Here is a 22679-nt window from a genome sequence, read left to right as displayed (position 1 = left end):
AAGGACAACTTGGTCTTTTAGGAATCTGACCCTAGGTAGGACCTACAATCAGGAATGGGAAGGCCAATGTACTTTGAATTCTTAGTGTTAGGCACGTCCTTTATGTTAGGCAGATGCTTTCAATATGTTTTAATAAAGTAATTTCCAACTGATGTATAATGACAAGCAGCCATTTGTGCTTAGGACCAGGAGGAGGCTGTTCTGTGCCTCAGACATGTCGCTTCTGGGTTAGAAGGACTTTATGTGTTGGGGTAGCAAGGATTTCTTCCTCCAATCCCCAGCAGAAAAGGTGCAAATTTCCTGTGACAAAGGTCAGTTCAGTCTCATCCCTCAAAGGCAGAGGAATCAAGTGACTGGTCAGAAGCAATCTGTGTTGAAAACTTGACTCAGAAAATGCTTAGAGGTCCTAGGAAAGAAGGTGAATTGCATTCTCACATCTTCTCTGGCGTCTGAGACAGACTTAATGCTTCCTGTGATATTTAATCTCAAGAAGAGAAGAAGCAATGGAAAGGGTTCAGGTGGCCTAGGCATGAAGGCTGCCAGCTTTAGGGGATGGGAATAATGATTTTTTAGCCTACACAAGATTTAGCTACTTATGATTTAAGTGTCTGATGTGTTCAGGTTGGTTCAGCTCCTATTCTACTGGAGAACCAAACCAGACTTTTCAGTCAATGAAGTTTAGAGAGAAATTTAAGTCAGACTAATGTAGATGTCTATGTTAGGCTTGCTTAATTGTGACAAAGATTTCATGGGATGTACAGATGAGATCCCTAGAGATCACAGCAGAACATACACATACACCTGGCTGAAATGGATGAACCTACAGGTAGATGAGTAGAAGTCTGTGTCAGAAGTTGGATCCCCCCTCAACTTCTTTGCAATGGATGGATAAGGAATGTGGGCTCAGCTCAGCCTCTGGGTCAGGCAATACTCATCACCCCCCAAGCACAGACATCAGAGAAATTTGTTTGATTTAAGCTCATGGAAGCATCTGTGTAGGATAAAGACCTAAAGGATGGGAGCTGTAGCAGTTGACAGCTTTTGTACTGAAAAGCCTTCAGCATTTCATCTTGACTGCTGTTTTTTCTTCAAAGATGAGAATCCCAGCTACCTTGTATCAAGTTAATTTTGTGTGCATTTAATGGGGAATCATCTACTATGCCATGAGCCCAGGTAACATATTAAAATCCTTTAATGAATATCCTGTATAAATAAGGATGTCTTCTTGGTGTGCAGATGGCATTAGGCATTTTGGGGTGTGTGTGTCTAAGGGAAAGTGTACCCAGACATAGGTGGGATGTGTGTGTACACATAAGAGAACAGAGGTGGGGTTGTCTAGGTGTGATTTGATTTGCACTGAATGTGTAGCCAACAGATAGATGGGAGGTGTGGAATGGTGGGTATTTTGGATGCCATTCAAAATCTGAGGACTAAACATTAGGCACCATACCACCATCTGGCTGGTAGGTGCTTCATCCTGGATCAAAATCTTAATACTGGAAGATATTGGGATGCTGGGGTACAAAAGTTGTCTGCACAGCCAGTGAGTGGAGTGGCTTATCTGGCTGTGCTAAAAAATATGCAACATTGTTAAGATTTAATAGGACTAAATAAACTGCTTGGGCTATAAGCAGTTCTTTGAAACAATACTCTACCTGTTGATTTTTTCAGCTACCAATTAATAGCTAGAAAAAAAAAATAATTCTGTAGCCTCAGCTAGGTGTGTATTGCCCTCTGTGGTCTGAGCAAAGACAGGAGCACCTCTAGGATATATCCTCACACTTAGCTTTGATAAATATCTTAAATAACCCTACTATTTCAAAGTGGCCCACTGGAAGTTCCCATCTCACCCTTGACTCTATCTAGCACATAGCCTAAAGCAAAAATATGAAACTGCACAGCAACTCTTGGGCTAATAAATCTCTCTGATCCCCAGCTGTCTATATACTTTTAGCCATAACTTGGGTAGAATTCTGATGAAGTTTGAACTTGAGGTGCAAGTAATGTTATCACATCATATGTAGTAAATATTATGGCCTTTAGTTGATGGTTTCTCTTTCAAAATCATACCTGAAATGTGTTAAATGTCTCTGGATGTCGAGGTCTAATATTGGAGTTGGTCTGGAGGATCCGAGGGGTGATCTGTCTTGACTTAGAAGGTCTTGGAATTCTTTACATATTTGTCTGAAAGGAAAATGGAAATTTTTAAGTAAGAGAGGTGTAATCCTCATAAATCCTTTCCCGTAAAACTGTCACCTTATCCTGAGTGACCTCATTCATAACATAAATGTTTGACAGAGACAATATGAAAGAATTTAAAGACAAATGAATCCCTCTCTTTCCTCCCTGTCCCAAATTCTCAGAGCCAGAAACAAACAGAATCCCTTGAAGAATAATTCCCCTCTGAATCCATGTTAGCATTGACATTTTGAAATCTGATTTTTCTCCTGAACTGGACCCAGTCTGGTAGTTTTAAGTCTGCCTTAGCTCACCTACATTAGAATCAAAGTTTATCATATTTTAATGATGAACTAGCATTAGAACATGCCTGCAGACTTTGGTAAAATACAATATTGTTTGTGTTGCTTATGTGTCCTGCTTTATATGCAAGTAGAAGTCAGTATCATTTTGGCCTTACCTTCTTGATCCCTGATTCCTAAGACAAATGTTTGGGTCTCTCTCTCAGGACTTCTGCAAATGAACATTCTCTATGGACTGTACAGGAAATTTGGCACCTCCTGTGTGGTCAGGAGGCCATGATGTCCACCAGACTGTCAGGAAACTCAGCTGGGTTGCTGATACTGGCCTGGCACTCAGTTGGACTGACCTAATACTGGTGACAGTGACCTCATGTAACCCAGTGCTGCCTGGGAATGTCAGCAGTGCCAGGGGTCATTCTCATATTCATATACAAATTGCCACCATCTAAGATGTTCTGTGTGGTTAAATTCTTCTATCCTCTTCCTGAGAATCAACCCTAGTGTGGATTGCCTCCAAGAATGTGCCCAGAAGATACTTGAAAGAGTTCAAGGAGCCATTCTAACTTTTTAATAATATGGACAATTGCAATCTGGTGACTCAGTAGGCTCATGGCTTCCTTTATTAGCATGAATGCAATCACTGTGCCTGGAGCCAGTTTCTAATACTGAGAGCAACACTGTGGTCTGATGAATTCTGTTAGAAGACTCTGTGCACATCTGGTCCTAGATAAAGTTCCAGTTCTTCACTATCACCTTGTAACTGTTGTCCTTAGGACATAATGGAAAATAAGTGGGTAAACTCAGCTTCTTGGTCTTTAGAAGGTCCTTCACTGGCCAGTTACAAGCAAGGAAATGCCAATTTATTTTTTTTTTTACCCTTCATTGTATCACTGCTGCTCTGCAAGTTATGGATGCAGGCTTTGGGTACCACAGCTCTCTTCTGGCTGACAGGAGTGGGGATGCAGCAAACTGTTTCCTGCTGTGCTGCTGGAGTCCATCCAAGCCTGATTTCTGCAAATGCTTGTCATCTGTACAGACCTAGACACTGACTGCTTGAAAAGACAGCATCGTCTTAGCCTTTCAGGCAAAAAGAGGCATTCAGCAGAAATATATGTAAATGCAGCATACAGTTTTAATGAATCAGGTCCTTAGAGGAAAAACAGTTCCTTTCAACAACTGAAAACAGTCAGTCATTTTTGCTTCTAAACAATCTACTATCCCCAGTTGGCCCTGACAGCATTGCTCTTCTCTCCTTCCTCCAACCTCTACTTTCTACCTGTTGAAAAAGTTCATCTTAAAAGTTCTTGTATTTTGACAAAGGGAAGTGTCAGAACCAAGTGTGCAATTAAGTTCCCTTCTATCTTCACATGTCAAAAGGCTTTACTGAGCCTTGGCAGATTGAAAGAAAAGAAAAGAACTTTTTTATTATACATGAAAACCCATAAAAGGCAGTAACCTACATTTTCAAGGGGATTTCTAGGCAAAGTGGTGTCTCAGAGCTTCCACTACCCAGAGAACATCACCTGGAGTAGTGACAGGGAGAGGGGCTGACAATTATTTGCTGAGCTGGACTGTGACTTTGAAAAAGCAAAGATGTTTGTGCTGTTTAAGGGACTAAAGATTAATAAAAAAGGGTACTGGTCACCTCTGCAATGCTGGCATATAAGGATTTGTGATAGATGGTCAGATTTGCCAGGAAAAAATATAAATTTCTGTACTGGATCTAAACAAGAGCCCATCTAGTCCATGATCCTATTGTTAGACATGACCAAAGCAAACACCTTTTAATGACAACAATAGTGGGGGAAACATTTGTCCATGAATCTGATATATTCCAACTCTGGCAGAACTGCCCATCCAAATATATGATCTCAGAGAGGTGCTCAGCAAGTCCTGTGCACCTGATCTCAGAGCTATTTTTTAGAAAATTAGCAAATTGAGGACATAGTGTCAGAAGCCAGATGCTGATTGTCCTGTGCTGGGTATAAAAAAACCCCATGATAAAAATGTTATTTACACTATTCTAGTTTGATCCATGTAAATGTGTGACTCTGCCCCTCTCTCTCATGTGGAAGGCTGTGACACTCTGTGATTTTTCCCACAGGACACCTTGCCTCTCCATCAAGTACAATTATTGTCCCCTGTTGTAAAGCCAGTCAGGCTCTCCCACACCTCTGTAAGGTGAACTAACACATGCTTAGAGGATTGTCTAAAATAAAATCTCAGATTTTTCTTTTCTTTTCTTCTTTTCTTTTCTTCGTGTTTTTTTTTTTTTTTTTTTTTTTTTTCCATTTCTAGGTAGACTTTGTAAACATGTCCTGAAGGATTGAAGGGTTTCTAAAGAGTATAGGGTTAACAGGCCAGTGTCAGAACCCTTTGGCCAGAATTATGACAATTCAGCCTTTTTTTTCTTGAAGCATCTTACTCTGGAGTGCCCAGACAATCATCATCTCAGTCAAGAGGTGAGTGCAGAGAAATAGTAGGAGATTGACTGCTCTCATTATTTACTCCTTTCTTATGCATTCAGCTCTTAATCAAAGCTTGTTTCACTCCCATCCTGCCCTTGCTGTCACTTTTATTCAGTACTGTATACTGGCTACACAGCTCAATCATCTCTTTTTCCCATTAGAATCATCTGGCAAGGCTCTGATCTGATTCTTCATTGTCTAGACCATCACATTTCTAGAACAGGCAGCATCTTCTTGCATCAAATACTACTGTCCTTCAGTTTGAAAATGTGAGGCACCATTTCCAGGAGGTATTTTTAGAAGGTCAGGTACTTTAACACAATGAATATGTTTTGTTCCACGTCAGAAAGTTCATTATTTCATTCACTGTACTTCTACCAACCTAACTTCAGATCAGGGAAGAGAGTTCCACCAAGCTTAGTGACCCCCATGTATTAAAGAAGGCAACTGGTATCTAAAGTGGCAATCTTCATCCTGTGGACCTCAGTTCTGTTCATGTCATCTGAATTGCTTCCACCCAGGGTGGGTGGATTGCTTGATTATTTATTGTATTATTTATTGGATTATTTATAGGGTATAGATAACCTTGAGAACACTGGCAGCTTCTGCTGGACACCAGAGACTTCTGCATTGTAGGCATTAAGGGTTAGTTACTCACATGCAGATATGTGGGACCCAAAACATCTATAATAACTTGCAAATACAACAGAGTGACAAGAAGAGACCTGTGTGCTTCTGGAGCAGCAACTGGTAACCAGCAGTAACTGGTAACTGATGCTGGACAACCCACTTCATCTCAAATGGCAGTGGGTGCCTGTTTGGGCAACTGAAAAAACACATTAAAGTTGGATGTTTGAATCCAGAATTGAGTTTCATCTATATACTTGCAACTGGGGAAATAATTCCTTTCTTTCCTCTTACTCTTCCTCAACGTGGAAACCTCCCCAGTTGTGCCTAAGACAAACTTCTAGGGGCTTCTGACTCTGTCCCAGAATGGGCATTGACAGCACACACAGGCAATGGCTCTGCCCATTTCTTTCCAAGCTTGTACTGAGTGATTTTACCACCTTGGAATTTCAGGGTTGGTTTTGGTGGCTGCACAGCAATCCACCACTTTTTCTGGTGTCACGACTCACTAATGCCTGAGGCCAGGCAGTTGTGAAATGACAACCCTAGAGGCTATGTATGCCTAACGAATGGTTGAAACTCCTGACAAATGGCTAAAGTAGAGTGCCTACTACCAGCTACATGGGATCATGGCTAGAAAATGTCATGCTAATACTAAGATGTCATGGCCTTGTGTCTTCTGTAGTATCTGGCCAGGACTGGGCTGGCTCCCTGTTCTCCTTCCAGGCAGGAGAGGGCAGTAGCAGCACACACATTGACCCATCTGGCCCTGTTAAATCACTTTGTAGGCTATGACATCCTTGTATTATCCACAGCCCTCTCTGATCTATTTATTGCTGGAAGAGGGGAGGGGAAAGACATTTTATTCCTTACAAGTGCAAGATAACATCCTACAAGCCCAAAGTTCATGGGCATTAGATGGAATGCACACCTATGGCTCTCCTGTAGTAAGGGAGGTTGAGAAAGAAGGTATGAAGCAGTGAGAAAGAGTGGTGAAACTCTTGTGTGCCTCTCAGGTGAACAGCCTTTGGACATAAGGGTTCCCCACTGATTGCTAGAGCCCATGGCAATGTGATGTCCCCTTAGAGCCAGAAAAGAAGTGGAAAGGTTCCTATCATATGGTTGAATAATCACAGAACAACAGAATAGTCATGGTTGGAAAGGACCTCTGGGATCACCAAGTCCAACCATCCTCACATACACACAAAGACAAACAAAAGAACCACCACAAAACAAAACAAAAAAACACCCAACAAACTACTATCTCAGCTTCTAGAGCATGCTCTGAAGTGCCACATCTAATATTTTATAGGTGGGACAAAATACATTATGGGGCAAATCCTCCCTCTTGGTTAACTTACAACCTTAATCCTGCTTAGGTTGTACTGCCCAGCAGTACCATCAGCTTTTACAGACTTAGGGCATCAGGTTGTTAATGGGCTATACAGCCATGGAGAGACACAACCAGTGGAGGGGAGCTACTTCTTGGCAGCTGGTTAATTTTCCTGGCTCTGAAACCCCTTGGGCCCTTAAAACAAACGTGGATGTAAGTAAGGATAAGATAATTTTCCACTTATAGTATCTTTTTTAACCTACAAGGTACCTAGGAGCATGCTGTGTGAGGTCTCTTATCACCTTTACAACTAGCAAATGTCCCCTGAGACCCATTTTTCTCTACTTAGCACCCTAGGGAAGGATCACAGGCTATAGTCATGGGATTCTCAAGCCTGAGATGTCTCAGTGAATATCTCTGGGTCACCTTCAGGGTGCAGAGCTCTGGACTGAAGAGAGGCACCAAGGCCAGAAATCATATTCCCCAGAAACAGAAAAAACAGAAGGACTTTTGGGGTACAAAGAACCCTTTCTACAGTGTAATTCCACCAGGTTGGATATATTTCAGCCTGGATGATTCCCAAACATTTCCATCACTGGGGGAACGAGGCTGGTGGTGGTTTGAGACCTCAGGTTTCAGTCCTCATCTCTGCTGCAGCCTCCCTGTGTAACACTGCAGTAAGCACAGGGAGAGTGTGATAATATTCAAGGCTACCCCATGCAGACATTACCACACATCTAGTGTAGGTCTCCTGTTCCATACAGATTATTTATTCTGCTTTCCCACGGCTCATCAAGGCTAATTCCTCCCTCATCAAGGCTAATTAACCTAAATGAAAAGTTATCCTGACACGATGTTACTCCTCCAGGGAGGTTTGTGGCTTGTTCAGAGCAAAGTCAAATGTCTCTGTGTGTCCTTAATGGCTTTAAAGCTCCCCTGCTTGGGTACATTGCTCCAATGCCTTTGACTTCAGGGGAACTCCTGCAATTTCCATCCAGGGAGGATCTGTCCCTCTGCAGCTCTCCCTCTGTAGATTAATGAGAATTATCCTGCAGCAGGTAGGACTCCACAGGATCACAGAATAATGGGGCTTGGAAGAAACCTCTGGAGATCCTCTAGTCCCTTCCCCTCCCTAAAGCAGGTTCACCTAGAGTAGGTTGCACAGGATGGTGGGTTTGGAGTATTTCCCAGGAAGAGGCTCCACAACCTTTCCGGGCAGCCTGTTCCAGTGTTCTGTCACCCTCAAAGTAAACAAGCTGTTTTTTTTCTTTTTCCCTCATGTTCAGTTGGAATTTATTGTGTTCCAGTTTGTGCCCATTGTCCCTTGTCCTATCACTGGGCACCACTGAAAAGAGTCTGGCCCCATCCTCTTGCCACCTTCCCCCATCCCCTTTAGATATTTATAAGCAATTATAAGATCCCTTTCTCAGCATAAGCTTAGATCTGCTCACATGCAAACAGGAGGCAAAGCCACTCTCTTTCCTGTAGATCTGACCATGTAATAATGTCCCCTCCTCTCATTTAACCCAAAGCCTCTTGAGAAGGTGCATCTGCCTCCTCCATGGGAGCAGAGATACTAAAACCTCATTGCAATAAATGAGGTTTCCCTTAGAGCATCTCCAAAGAGGATTGCTCTGAGTTGTTGTCAGTGAGCACTGCTGTGCACCACAAGCCCAGCTCCATACTCCCACTCCTCCCTCCCCCAGACCCCACACCCAAAATAGAGGTGTGACAGATTTCTTTTCCAGTGTCCCCTCCCTTCTTACTTTGTCGCTAGGATCATCTTTTTCCTCGCTGTCTGCTCTTTCTGTTCCATGTGCTGTCTGGCAATGTGCTCACCTACTGCCTTGGCAGGGAACTCTGTTTCACAGGTGTAGCCAAAATCCCTGGCCAAGTGTAGTGCTTCCCCTGTGGGCAAACAAAATGGGTCAGTTAGTTTCTGGGGTTGCTATTATCATTACAGTATTTCTTCCTTCTTAAAAAAAAAAATCAATAATACGATATCCAATGACCTTTGTAGACATTCATTCCCAAACTCAGTTACAGATTTTTTTTTTCTTTTTGGTGCCAGCCAAAAGATAAAGATGCAATTCCTTTCATGAGAAAATACTAGTCAAGACACTTGGTTTTAGCTCCCCACCCCTGTGACCAGTGAGTACTGAGCAGCTGCTCAAGTTTGGTAAGACCAGTTCATGATTGATATTTCAGTCATGGAAATTATTGGAAGATGTGAATGAATCACTCTGAAGAGCTGAGATGCAGCTCTGTCTCTAGAAGAAAAATAGCTTTTTACCATAGGAGTGAGCTGTAGGGATAACACACATTTTTCTGTATTTGCTTAGGGGTTTGTTACAAGTGTCCCACACAGAAGAGGAGGAGACCCCAAAGTCGAGCGCAAGATAAAATTCCGTTTCCAAACAGACTGCAATTAAAATGGACCAAGCAAAACAAAAAAAGGATGACAATGAAGATCACGTTTGCTGTTTTATAGTTGTGGAAATCAAGGCAAGGGGCTTGACAAGGCTTTGTGAGAAGTCTGTGACGGATGCCAGCAATGAGCACATCTCTCCCTCACTGCAGAATGGATGCCATGGTGTCAAATACTCCTGGAAGAACCTCTGCCTCCCCGCTAGATTAATAACCCAGGAGTACTGTGTCCAGCTCTGGAGTCCTCAGCACAAGAAAGATGTGGAGCGAGTCCAGAGGAGGTTTTTTAGTACTGAAAGGCTGTAAGGTCTCCCCAGAGCCTTCCTTTCTTTAGGCTGAATGAGCCCAGCTCCCTCAGCTTGTGCCCATAGCAGAGCTGCTTCAGCCCTCTGATCACCTTCATGGCCTCTTCTGCTTGACCCAAGAGTTCCAGGTCCTTCTGGTGTTGGGAATTCCAGAACTGGACCCAGTACTGCAGGTGGGGTATCACAAGAGTGGGGTAGAGGGGGACAGTCACCTCCTTACACCCACTGGTCACTCTTGTTTTGATACAGCCCATTTTATGGTTGGCTTCTGGTGGTTGGCACACTTTGAGCTTCTCATCAACCAACACCCTCAAGTCTTTCTCCTCAGGGCTGTTCTCAACCCATTCTTCTCCCAACCTGTATCTGCATCTGGAGTTGCCCCCACCCAGTTGCAGAACCTTGCACTTAGCCTTCATCAAGTTGACACAGACCCACTTCTCAAGCCTGTCCAGGTCTCTCTGAATGGCAGAAAAAAGATTGGTACAAATATTTTAGTAGGGCCTGTTCTTGATAGGACAAGGAGTAATGGTTTCAAACTAAAAGAGGGGAGATTTAGACTACATATAAGGAAAAAGATATGATGTGGGTAGTGGGCAGGGTTGCCCAGAGAGGTGGTTGAATGTTTCCAGGGATGGGGCAGGTAAGTCAGGTTGGATGGAGCTCTGAGCAACCTGATCTAGTTGAAGATGTCCCTGCTCAGGGCAGAAGGGTTGGACTAGCTGATTTTTAAAGGCCCATTCCAACCCAAACCATTCTATGATTCTCTGAATTTATTTTAGGGTTTACTGAACACTGGCCTGCGTGCTGCCACTCTGACAACCCTGGTGTGGGATTTATCTGATCAAGTGCAGCTGCCTGGAGTGTGAACATCTGTGCCTACATCAGTCTTTCCCTGGTGGGAAATAGGCATTTCCAGATGATGCTTTCTCTCATCTCATTGCAGGAGGTAGAAATAGGTCAGCTACCAGAGGTTTATGTTGAAGCACATCTGCATGAATGACTGAGAGATGTACTCCAGAACAGTTTTGGAGTTAGTGTTGTTTCTTATTTTATTTTTCTTTTGCTCAGAGCTGTGTGTTTGATTGCCATCAAGAGAGTTTCCATTGGACCATATCTCTTTGGAGACCAGACTGATGCTCCAGGTGTGCAGTCTGCAGGGATGCAGGACCTGTAACAACTCTCTTTGAGAACGTGTGCAGTGGAATTCCTCTGATTAAATGTCAACATTGACATCTGACCCAGTGGTTTCAAGTCAATGGAGACAAGCTAGCACTTGAAGAAGGTATCATCCCATACTAAAGCAGAAGGCAAAAGTACATCAGAGAAATTATAAGATAGTCCAGGTTAGATAGGAACTCAGGAGATCACCTTCTGTTGAAAGCATGGCCTTGGGTTAAGTTATTCATGAACTTTTTAATCCTCATCTTGAATATTTCCAAGCATGGAGATTCCACAGCTGTTCCGAGCAACATAATCAAACGTTTAATTATTAATTTGATTAAATTTTTAATCACCTAGAACTGCTGATTTTCTCCTGTCGACTACCATGAGATTTGAGAGGACTGATACAACTATGATAGAGATGATGAGATGAACCTCAACCCCAACAAGGATGGGGCTGCCAAAGAAAATGGAAACTTCCAAGGGAGCAGTTCCAGGAGCAGCATGAGTCATAAAGGACTCTATTCCAAACTCTATTCCAAATCATCCATTTATCTGGATTTTTAAAATATGATTTCCAGTATGTCTAAAAAAGAAGACTTTAATAAGCAATCCCTGTCTCTGGATCAAAAGGAGAAATGGCTTCCACTTAGTTGACAGCTCTGCAAAAATAAAATAATTTTCAGTAAAATGAAAATGGATTCCAGTGGTAGGTTGACAAGGAATCAGAATGGACAGGCAAATATCTGACTAAGAGTATTGTGGTTAAAATGTCTATTCCAGACCTATTCATGGATGAGAAATGGTACAATTGGAAACAATAACTTGTAAATCTCTCTAGAGTTACTTCAAAAATCCTATTTCAGCTGCAGTTTTACTTCCTCCTTAAATAAAAACTTAAAAGTAAGTCAACTGCAGAAGTGCACCAGGTTTTTGCTTTTAATGAGATTAAGTATAGGCATTTATTTAATATGATCAGCAAGAAACTGACATGAAATTTGTATCTTTTCACTTAATGTTAAAAAAAAGGAATGCAAATGTGAATTATTATTAACTACAACTTCTATTTTCAAAGATGGTGTGTATTATTTAGTAGAGCTGAAAAAATAATACTAAACTGTTTTGATGATCTGAGAAAACTATGCAAAAATATAAAACTTGCCTCAATGACTTATCTGTATGTGGGTGGATATAGGCTATATATATATATATAAATATACAAATGTATCTATTGTAAAAAAATGAATCCACAGATTTTTAAAATATGCTTTCAGTGGAAATGGAAAGATGATGTATAGTAGAGCTGCACATTCTAAGTATGTGTATTTATTAGCACACAATTCCATATGATATGAGGAATAGGCAGTCTAAATAAAAATAGAATAGGCAGTTCTAAATAAAACCAGAAAACTGGACATGAAAACACTCTGCAGAACATATTGTCTCCTGTCTCATTGTTGAACAAATATCTCATTTTGAACTGGGAACAAATGATGAATTATTTAGCAATGGATTGTGTTATACTTCTTTGTGCATTATTTTGGGACTAGAGGTCCCTTGCAATCCTGCACAGGAAGAAATAAGCCTGCTTGGCAAGGAAAGTAGTTTCCACAAAATATAAAAAATATTTCTTTTTCTACATCATAAGTTAGACAAACATTTGTTCTGGGGAAAGATGAGGAAAGATGGGGATGGATTCTTTCCCCTTAGGTTTGCCTTCTCCTCCCCATTTGTTGTACATGTCAGGGATACATCATACTGAAAGTAAGAAACTCCAAAATTCCCTGGATTTTATAGCCAGTTGCTTTGTTTCAATCTAAAATCAAATTTCCCTACATGCCATATCCCCAGCTCTTTCCTCCTGCAGTGACAAAGAACTGGGAATCATTGACTCTTTCCATCCAGCACAGGGCTTTGCAGCTAAAGGCAGCTCTGCCTTTCCTACATAATTTGACAATTGACCAGAGAGCTTTGCATGATGGAAAAAGACATTTGCTGAAACTGAATGGGCAGAGACAGCTCTGGAAAGACTTAGGGAAGAGACCAAGCCCTTGCCTTGACAGGTTTCTGTGGGCAGGTGCAAGGAGCAGCGTGGGCATCTCTTGGGTCTAACAAGAGTAAGAGATGCTCCTATGCAGAGTGAAGGCAGAAGCTGTGTCCCAGGAGAGGGACATTCAGCAGCTGAACCTCCTACTCTCTCCTCAGCTTCGCCTCCTCCGGATGCTCCAGACCCAACCCAGGGGGAGGAGGGACAGGTTGGAGGTGGAAGGAAAGTTGTTTTTTTTTTTTCTATTTGTAGGGTGAGAAGGGAGGAGGAACAAATGGAAGGATATTTAAACAAAGGCTGGTGGGGGAGAAGTGTGACAGCTGATAGCAGGGTGAAAAAAGTAACCACTGACCTATTTTTGTCAAGAATTTTGGTCCCCAAAGGATGAACACTGTCAGTTCTATGTCTGGTAAATTTAGTGTCTGAGGTTTGACAGGAAAACCAAACCTAGATTTTTTTTTCTAAGTTCTTTTTCTGTAAATAATCATATAGTTTTTGTAAATAACCATGTGGTTTTAAATCCATTTATGCATTGCTTTTACCCATGCCTTCAGTAACATTTATGCTATAGCTGCCTTATAAGTGACCAGTCCAAGGAGGTGGGAACATCTCCCATCTCACATCCTTCCTTGCTCCTTCCTGGGGAGGCTTCTGACTCCTTTGAGCCAGCAGTGAGCTTAGCTTTGGCAATGCTGGTATTTCATGGAGGAGCCTTTATTGTGTCAGTTCAAATGTAGTTTTCCTTTTATAGCTGGTAAAGACCTTTTCCTTCACCTAATCCAGGCACTAGAGGGCATCCCTCACCTACAGCTTGCACAAAGATGTGGCCCATGCTGCTGTGGAGAGTCTTGCTGTGCTGAGCTTGCTCCCCCAGTCTGTCCTTCCACCCATCGCCCTGATTTACATGTTCTGTTCAACACAAAGAACAGAAATGATCTTCCAGCCACTTCCCACTTCAGGGAAGTGGGATCTTCCCACTAAAGTGGGAAGTGCATCTTACCACTAAGATGCAACCCAGCCCAAAGAAGAATAACAGCAAACTCAGAGCAGCCCTGCTTGGACTCTAAATGAGCTTGAAGAAAACAAGAATAATTTTGGGGAAGTCTGGATCTTCATACAACCACCACAGCCCAGGAATTCACTGCAGTTCCTCTGTTGAACTCTAACAGGACCCCCCAGAACTCAAGGATTTTTGTCTATTTAGAGGAAGAGAAATCTCAGTCATGCCAGAGACTTTCAAGACAACACTGGTCAATATACCTAAACACCATACAGCTAATTTTGCCTTTTTTTACCCTGAACAGGTATTGAAGAGCTATTACAGAGATGTTAAAGGCCTCAATACACTGAAGACTGTAAATATATTTACTAATAATAAACCTAAAACCATCTCAAGTAACCAAGAATGACACAAACCTGGATTGCTATGAGAAGTCCACACAGTGCACCTGATATTTAGGGATTTAATAAGACTAACAAAAAATATATCAGTTCATGTACTGACATCAGGCAGAAATAGTCAGGACTGTTCTTTTCCTGGTTTTCTCTCTAAAACCCAGAATAAACCCACCTTCCAATTTCTGCTCTCTCCAGCAGTGGGAGCTCCAGGTTTCCTTGCAGAAACCATGCTACAAGTTAGTACCACTTGCAAGTAATACCTGGATGCACAAAGGGAGGCCAACTTCTACCACAAAGAATTCCAAGAGCACTGCTGAGTTGAACAGAGACTGGTTACAGAGGCAGAAAATGAGCTTCATTTGTTCCCTGTTGTTATGTTCACATACTGGGGGTGCCTTTCCCAAAAATCCTATTTGACAAAATTCATGATTAGGATGCCCAGGCAAACAGGTCCCTGTACAAGTGAGCTCAGGCTCCTCAGAGTACATCTTCAGGACTCACATGAAGGCAGTCCAAGAAGAAAAGCAATATCATGAGTGTGAGAACAGGTTTGCTGTTGCCTCTGAGTAAAGGGCAGAGAGGCAAACACAGCTCAGTCCCTGGGAAAAAGGAATTGAATTGTGACTTCCAGCAAAAGGACTTTGCCATTGAGCCCAGGTGATGAGCTGAAAAAGGGCTGATTAATTCTCAATGTCTTCTAATGAACAAGCTGGCCACATAGCTTATTCTTCCCTGCTAAGAACTGAGATACATGAAGGACTGGGAAGACAGGAAGAGTTCTTACTCCTTTAAAGTGGGGGAAGAAAACTCCCTTTTTTAAGGCTGCATTTCTTTTATGGCTTTCTCTCTATTACAAGCAGGTGTGATAAGGACCCACCTGTATTTCAGAGCAGCTCCATGGTAGTTCTGTGTGCTTATTGGCCCCTGAGAGCCTTAGTGCCTCATTTTAGGTGCTGAAAACTTGATTGTTGTGGATTCAATACTATTTCTACATCCTTTGGGACCCTAAAAACCTGAGTAGACAAGGTCCTGAGCAACCTCTTCTTACTGATCCTGCTTTGAGCAAGAGGGATGGACTAGAGGATCACCAGAGGTCCATTCCAGTCCCAACCTTTCTGTAATTGTGTGTTTCTGTGGTAATATGTGCTGAGACCTTAGCCTACTTGCCTAGATCTGTATCGACCTTTTAGGCTATCATCCTATAAGGTGTTGACCTTTAGGATGAGCTGAGCACTCTCAACATCAAGGAGGAGGGATCTGAAATTCCCAGAGCTACAACTTGCAGCCAGACAACAAACTGAGTACTTAGTGGATTCACCTAGAATAGAAGAGATTCAGGTAGAATTTCTTCCCTTTTGCCTGAGGGGTTTGAACCTGCATCTCCCAGCTGAAGGTTTGAAGAGCCTGGCAGTATTTGGTGAGTGTTATTTAAACAATAAATAAAGGCCAGGAAAGTATCTCCTGGGCCTGTCTAGAGTTTATCTGGAAACAGATTTCATTCATTTATGTGTGTGGGGAAAAGTCTTGTCTAAATATTGTGCCTTCTTATGGGAAAAAAAAAAAATCACAGTTTTGGATCAGCTCCAGGAAATTCACAAGTTAAAAAAAAAAAGGAGGATAAGCAAACCTACTGATAGAGTTGGTATGAGATATTAATCTTTCTTACAAGAACACTTGGATCATTGATTTGTTGGTTATATCCTAGCACAGAAAGGACAGATCAATGCTGAGGAAACTGTAGAACCAAACCACTTGCTGGGAGCCAAGTTATATTAGAGTGAACTTCCATTTTGCCACTTGTTCGCTCTGTGGCTTTAGGCAAGTCAGTTCTTTTTGCATAGAACAGATTATGATATTTAACACTCTGAAAAGTGTGGTAGACAATGAAATATTTATGTTTATTGTATATGACAATATTATAAACCCTACCTTCTACCAAGGAAGTCAGGAGTGTGACATTTGCTGCTTTTCTTCTTCCTGCAGGCAAATTCAGTCCCAGTCTGTCTAATTTTTCTCGCAAGCAGCGTCCTCCATTCTTGGATTTTGCTCTATCACGAGAGAACAGTAGAAGAGAGAAACTTGTCTTTGTTCTGCACTTCTTTTCCTGCATTAATGAGCCAAGAAATTGTACTCACCTTATTGACAAATGTCTGGGGTAATGCCTACACTAATGACACCACTGAAAAAATCTTTCAGAGCTTCTTTCTTAACATCCTGCTTACCCTGTGCACCTTTCATGGTGATCCTTTGACAGAGTTGGACATTTTAATGCCTGTCCCAGGGGCATCAGATCTGCAGGACAGCTTTCCACCTAGTGGAAGTCATTGCCCTGATTTGGGCACCACGCCTGGGTTTACAGTGACTGAATATTGAATATTGACAAGTGCAATACTTATATCTCATTTACCCACCTCAGGCTCCCAAGGCAACTGAGAGAAGAATGTGAACTTCTAGAATAATAATAAAAAGAAGTCTAAAATGAGGGGGCTTTTCCCACCTCTCTCAGCTGAATAGCTGGGTACTTAGAAATGGAGTCTACAAAGCCCAAGACTTACAAAAAGGAAGGATCAGACAGAAGGAAATGCTGTAGCTAAAATCCCAGCCATTTTTAGTTATCTATGCCCCCATCCCAAAGCTCAAACCACTTTGTTCTCACAAAATGGTTCCCAGTGCTGCAGTACCTCAGCATTTGAAACATTTGAGAGATATCCACTTATACAGCAGACACAGGTTCAATTTCTTGCTCAGCCTGAGGGAATTTCAACCTGTGCCTTCTAGAGGAATGCAGCAGCCAGCTGGCAGCAAATAACTAATGTTAAAATACTTAAACAATCAATCGAGCAGTGACAGGAACCTGGGGTTTTCCCATATCAAAAGAATGACCTTGGTCATTAGATAGTAGAGTCATCACTAGAGTTATACTTTTACTTTTGTGCAATAAATATTTTATTAGCCCTAAATGAGACTGAGGGACCCTCAGCACAGGATAACCAAGCAGTGAGTATGAAGCATGCCTAGCTAGATGTTTTGAGGTGCAGGTTCAAGTTCCTTCAGGCAGAAGAAGGAACCAAGTTTGGAATACCACCATGTGGATGGGCATTTTTACACACTAAGAGATGCAACAACTTTGGCCATATTGTATGTCAGGAAATGTTGAATTAGAACACATTATTCTGAAAAAAAAAAAAAAAAAAAAAAGTAAAATGAACTAGATGGTGACTGCTGACAGGATGCAAAACCAACCCTGCCAGGACTCAGGAAATCATGAAATCATGATTTGGTTTTGCTGGCCAACTACACAGTTCTTGAATCTACTCTCTAACTGCTCAGGTATAGCCTGAGCAAATCTATTCATTTATACTCTTCTTCATCAAACAGAATTAGTGCATCCAAACTGCTGTCTGGGAGTAGCTCCTGGCTTTTGCTAACTCCTGACCTATGCCCAGAGTTGATCTGGAAGAGTGATAATTGGTCTGCATCAAAAACTTATCCAGCCACAACTTCTGGGGGCAACCAGGGGTTCACCAGCCTCACACCAAAGAATTTCTCCCTCACATCTCCTCTCCATCTCCCCTCTTGCATCTGGAAAGCATTTCACTGATGGCTCAGTTCATACTGAAGATGGAGCTGGAGCATGAGCTAGCTGAGACCACAGGAGAAGAGAAGGAGATCTGGAGATCTGTGGCTTCACAGCCATTTTAACCAGAGAGGGAAATGAATCCCCACATCCAGGCTGATGCCCTTGCACTCTTAGTAGCTTGCACTGGTATTGAGAAAATCTGGGGAATGGGTATTTAAAGTGAATATTTCTGTGACTGTTAGCTAAAAGCCTCTCCAAGGAGAAGCAGTAACAGGAAAACTTTTGTGAGTGTAGATTTTGAGTTTCAGTGCCTATAGAGGCAGGCAAATGGGGTTTGTGTCCCTGAATTTTGCTGTCAGGATTCCTTACCCTACAAGCCTGCTCGAGATACCTCTTGGAATACCACATATCTGAAAACATTGCAGGTTGGTTAAAATGACTTTCATTACAGGATCAGTGTGGTCTTCAGGGAGAGCAATGGAATAGTCAGTGACTTTCCAACTAGTTTGAATCAAAGAACATTCAAGCAGCTTTATGCCATCCAAGATGATGTCTGAGGGACGTTGTGATTTATATGTGACTGCCTGAATTACAGTGCCCTCCCTGCTTTCCTCTTGCAATGTGAGGCTCAGTTTGCAACTTTCCTCCTCTCTGCTACTGCTCAGGTGTTTCCTGTGGTCAGGGAAGGGGGAGAGGCAAAATTGTACCTAACTGCTTGCTTCTCCTCCAGTATCTCATGAGAAAAACAAAGCCTGTATATTCCACTAATTTTTTCTTATCTGTAGTCAAAAGTCCTGCAAAGGGTAAAAGGAGAAAAAGGCACCCCTGGACCTCTGTGGTTTTAGGGTTTTGATGGGTGAGGGCTATAACTAGGTCGGGTAGAATAATTTACTTTGAAGTATTTTCTCAACAGGAAGTCAGAATTTTATCTCCATTGAAATTTTCCACATACAGTTTTTTTTGGTTTTTTTCCGTCCAAAACAAGACAAAACGATAGCTATTCATCTCTGATGGGTAGCTGAGTTTCAGGTCACTGAAAACTGTAGAATTTTTGTGAAAAATCTCAAAACAGTCTTATTTTTTCTTACTTATTGTTTTTTTTTCCCTAGAAACACTGTTCACTCCCAACCCGCATCCTTCTCTTTCTCCAAACTGGGAGGATCTATCCAACTGGGAAGGAAAAAATCATACCCCATATTCAGAAAATGAAATTACAGAAACTGCAGCACTGCCTAGGGCTGATCATTCTCACCTTCAACTTACCTTCTCAAAATACCTCCTAGGAGGGAAGCATTGAGGCATTCTGGTGGTGAAAGGCGCCTCTTCACCTCTGCAATGGTCACTTTGTACTTTGAGGTGGAGCTGAGCAGAGACAAACGACCAGGAACAGAGCAGAACAGGTCAGTGGGGTTAACAACACAGGTGCCACCTAGACCAAAAAAAAAAAAAAAAAACAAAAAAAAAAATGTTAGAGGGCAGGAAAACTTCAGATTCCATGTTTTGAAAAATTGCGTCATGAAGAACAATTCTGTTCACTTGTGGTTGCTTCTGTTGTTGTGTTTGCTTGGATTTGGGTTTTCAGAGGTGAGTGTTGTTTGGGTGTTTCATATTGTATCCCATTGTTGCTCTGAGAAAGATGAATGGATGGAAATTTCAGTCTTGGGAAAGTGAGTTCCTAGATCTCCTAAGCTGTACAGTCAAATTGTATCATTATGGCTGCCTCATTTGCTTTCATGCCCAGTTAAAATTATATATTGACACTGAACAATTCTTATACCTAGGATGATTAACAACATGTGATGGAATCAGATTCAAGTATCACTCATGATTTTTAAAAAAGCAGGTAGTGAAAAATTCAGGGCACAGGTTCTGATGACAAACGTTCACTTTAACTCCCATAGCTGGGCTTAGGATAACAGAGACACAACTGCACTATAAGTTTGCAGATATTTGTAGCTAGGATGGCTTTCCATACCTTTGAACACTCACGTATTCTTTCTAAACTTGGGTCAAATCCTCAGCTGATATTAATGATTGGAATCTATTGTAGTTTATCTCAGTTTATCTCAGGTTAGTTCTGGAATTGTATATTTCTTAAAAGTGGTGATTACTTGGCCTGGGTTTAAAACTGCTGAATGGTCACCAAATCTTTCAATGAAGACTGTGATCAATAACTCCTCAGGCAAAAATCAAGCTTTTAACTCAGAGTTAATATGTGAGAGAGCAAAAGGGAAAATTTTCTCTGCAACTGAAGAGAGAGGATTAAATAAACTCCCAGGAAAAAAAAAAATCTAAAGCACTAACATATTTTGTCATCATGTGCAAAGCACTTTCCTTTAACCTGCCTTCTCTGACCTGACTACAATAAAAAACTTGGTCAAAGAAATAAATCTTACCACTGTATGCACAATTTTTTCCCTGGGGGAAAGATGAGAAAAAAACAATGAGCTGCATATAACAGTGATATAAAATATCATATCACTGAATGTACTACTAGAAGGAGTTCAGGTAGTTTCTGTGAGTAAAACAGAGACCTTCTTACTGCAGAATGAATCGGTGCATATCATCCATGATTAAAGGAAAGATACTGTATTTTTAAGCTACCACATTCACTATGAACACCTCACCTCATCTTTTTGCACTGCAAGAGCTCATTTTATTATGTTTAAAAAAATAACTTGTAATCTAAATTCTTTAATGAGGAGAGGAGAGAAGAGGAGAGGGGAGGAGAGGGGAGGAGAGGGGAGGAGAGGGGAGGAGAGGAGAGGAGAGGAGAGGAGAGGAGAGGAGAGGAGAGGAGAGGAGAGGAGAGGAGAGGAGAGGAGAGGAGAGGAGAGGAGAGGTGAGGAGAGGAGAGGAGAGGAGAGGAGAGGAGAGGAGAGGAGAGGAGAGGAGAGGAGAGGAGAGGAGAGGAGAGGAGAGGAGAGGAGAGGAGAGGAGAGGAGAGGAGAGGAGAGGTGAGGAGAGGAGAGGAGAGGAGAGGAGAGGAGAGGAGAGGAGAGGAGAGGAGAGGAGAGGAGAGGAGAGGAGAGGAGAGGAGAGGAGAGGAGAGGAGAGGAGAGGAGAGGAGAGGAGAAAAAGCTTATTTTAGGCAAGATCCTGACACCTTTATCTTCTTCCACATGTAATCCTTCTTAAAATGAAGGTGACTACGTATGATACAGTTTTAGCAGAGACAGGAATAAAACTGAACGATGAATCTTCATTAAAGGTAGGCTATTGCTTGCTTATATTAAGCAAACAGAATTTTTTTCCAAATGTTTCAGCTCTTGAAGGTATATTTAAACATTTGTACTGACAGAAAAAACAGAAAAGAACATCTCTTAGTATAAATCCCAGATGGGTGAGTTCCTGACTCTGTACAGCGAGGTGGTTTATGGCTTTTCTAATTAAGCTATGGGAGACATATTAGTGTCCACTTGTCAGACAGAATATAAAGATAAATTGTGCATCACCAAACATATACACACATCAAGGGCACTTATGCACATTTTTGTGCAGGCTTAAGCTACAATTTATGAGCTCATATGGTCCAATACAGAAATCTGGTGCCACATGCCTGAAATATTTTTGGGTTCTTGTTGTTCTGATGTTAGGGTTTCGTTTATGGTTTGCTTTTGGGTTTCTGTTCTATATCTGGGACAGGGCTGTGCAGGAACCTATAAATATTTTCAGTCAGTGTTTTCAAACTTCTGGTCTGTCAGGTACATTTGTGAAGAGTGTTAACACTGAGTAGGTTTGTTTGGCATCTCCTGCCACATGATGCATATACACACGTGTACATATATACACGTCAAGAAAACAGTAGCAATGAGTACATATTTATTTACTTCAATAAGTCTGTAAATTTTAAAATGAGTGAGACTGCACTGAAATCAGTGTCATATTCAAGTTTATCTTCTTGCCAAATTAAGCCAGTATGTGCACCATTTATGCCAGATAAATAATTGTTCCTTTAATCCAAAAACCTGTTACCCTGCAGCTGCTTCTACCCAAATAAGAATTTACTGGAACTCTTCTCTTTACTATTTAGCAGAAGGTTATTTACAGCCTAAAATTTTTAAAGATAATATGCCTATACATCATGAGCTTAAACTAATCAATTCCAGGCAAGCTAGGCGTGGGTTAAAAGTAAAAGAAAAAAACAAGCCTAAGTCATTTGCTTTCCAGAAACATGGACAACAAGTTGCAAATTATAAAAAGGTAAAAATCTGTTGCATATAATTATTTCCCTATATTAATTATTCATTGACACAGCAACAGAGAGTGGTGTGGTGCTTTCTAGATGAAGCTATGTCTGTCACAAACTGTGTGTGTTTTCCTTTTTTTTTTTTTTGTGTGTGTGTGTATGGATTTCCTGATTTCCTACCACAAACACCACCCTGGAAAGGAGATGGATGAAGCCTCAGTCTTTTGCACCAGAGAACAGAAAAAGGGGTGGTAGTACAAAAAAAGGAGGCTGCTGGATAAAGTAAGGAAAGGATAAGTTCAACCAGACTGCAAGATGAAGGGTTAGATTTCTTGCCAAACACACACTTATGTGGCTTCCTTCCCTCATATTTTGATCGTGCATTAGAATGGAGAAATTAATTTCTGTAGAAGTGCAACTCAATGAGGAGAGGACAAGGTCTGGTTTAAGTTGCTCTGACCAGCAGTGGAAACACCCAGCTTGTCTTTCCTGTCAACCCAATGTTGCTGGAGATGCTACTGGAAAATCAGTCCTCATTCATATATTGAGCTATTGAGCTGAGCTGGTCTTGTCATAACAGGGTGTTTGAGAGGAAGGATGCTCTCAGACACCAGCTGAAGAAGTAGAGGAAAATTCCCTAAAAACCATCATGGAAATAATGCCT

General features: G+C 41.6%; 1 protein-coding gene across 1 annotated transcript in view; it reads right to left on the bottom strand.

Moving 5' to 3' along the window:
- The window catches only part of TFAP2D (transcription factor AP-2 delta), a 50505-nt gene that overhangs the window by 14363 nt on the left and 13463 nt on the right, over positions 1-22679 (bottom strand). Inside the window, exons 3-6 of the mRNA XM_071742505.1 lie at positions 19090-19255; positions 16176-16294; positions 8675-8816; positions 2071-2184 (exon numbers count right to left, since the gene is read on the bottom strand). Coding sequence (XP_071598606.1) covers positions 2071-2184; positions 8675-8816; positions 16176-16294; positions 19090-19255 — 541 coding nt within the window. The remainder of the gene's footprint in view (positions 1-2070; positions 2185-8674; positions 8817-16175; positions 16295-19089; positions 19256-22679) is intronic.

Source organism: Heliangelus exortis, chromosome 3 (genome assembly GCF_036169615.1).
Source record: "Heliangelus exortis chromosome 3, bHelExo1.hap1, whole genome shotgun sequence".
Taxonomy (NCBI): domain Eukaryota; kingdom Metazoa; phylum Chordata; class Aves; order Apodiformes; family Trochilidae; genus Heliangelus; species Heliangelus exortis.
Note: the sequence above shows the minus strand (reverse complement) of the source record. Positions and strands in the feature narration are given on the sequence as shown.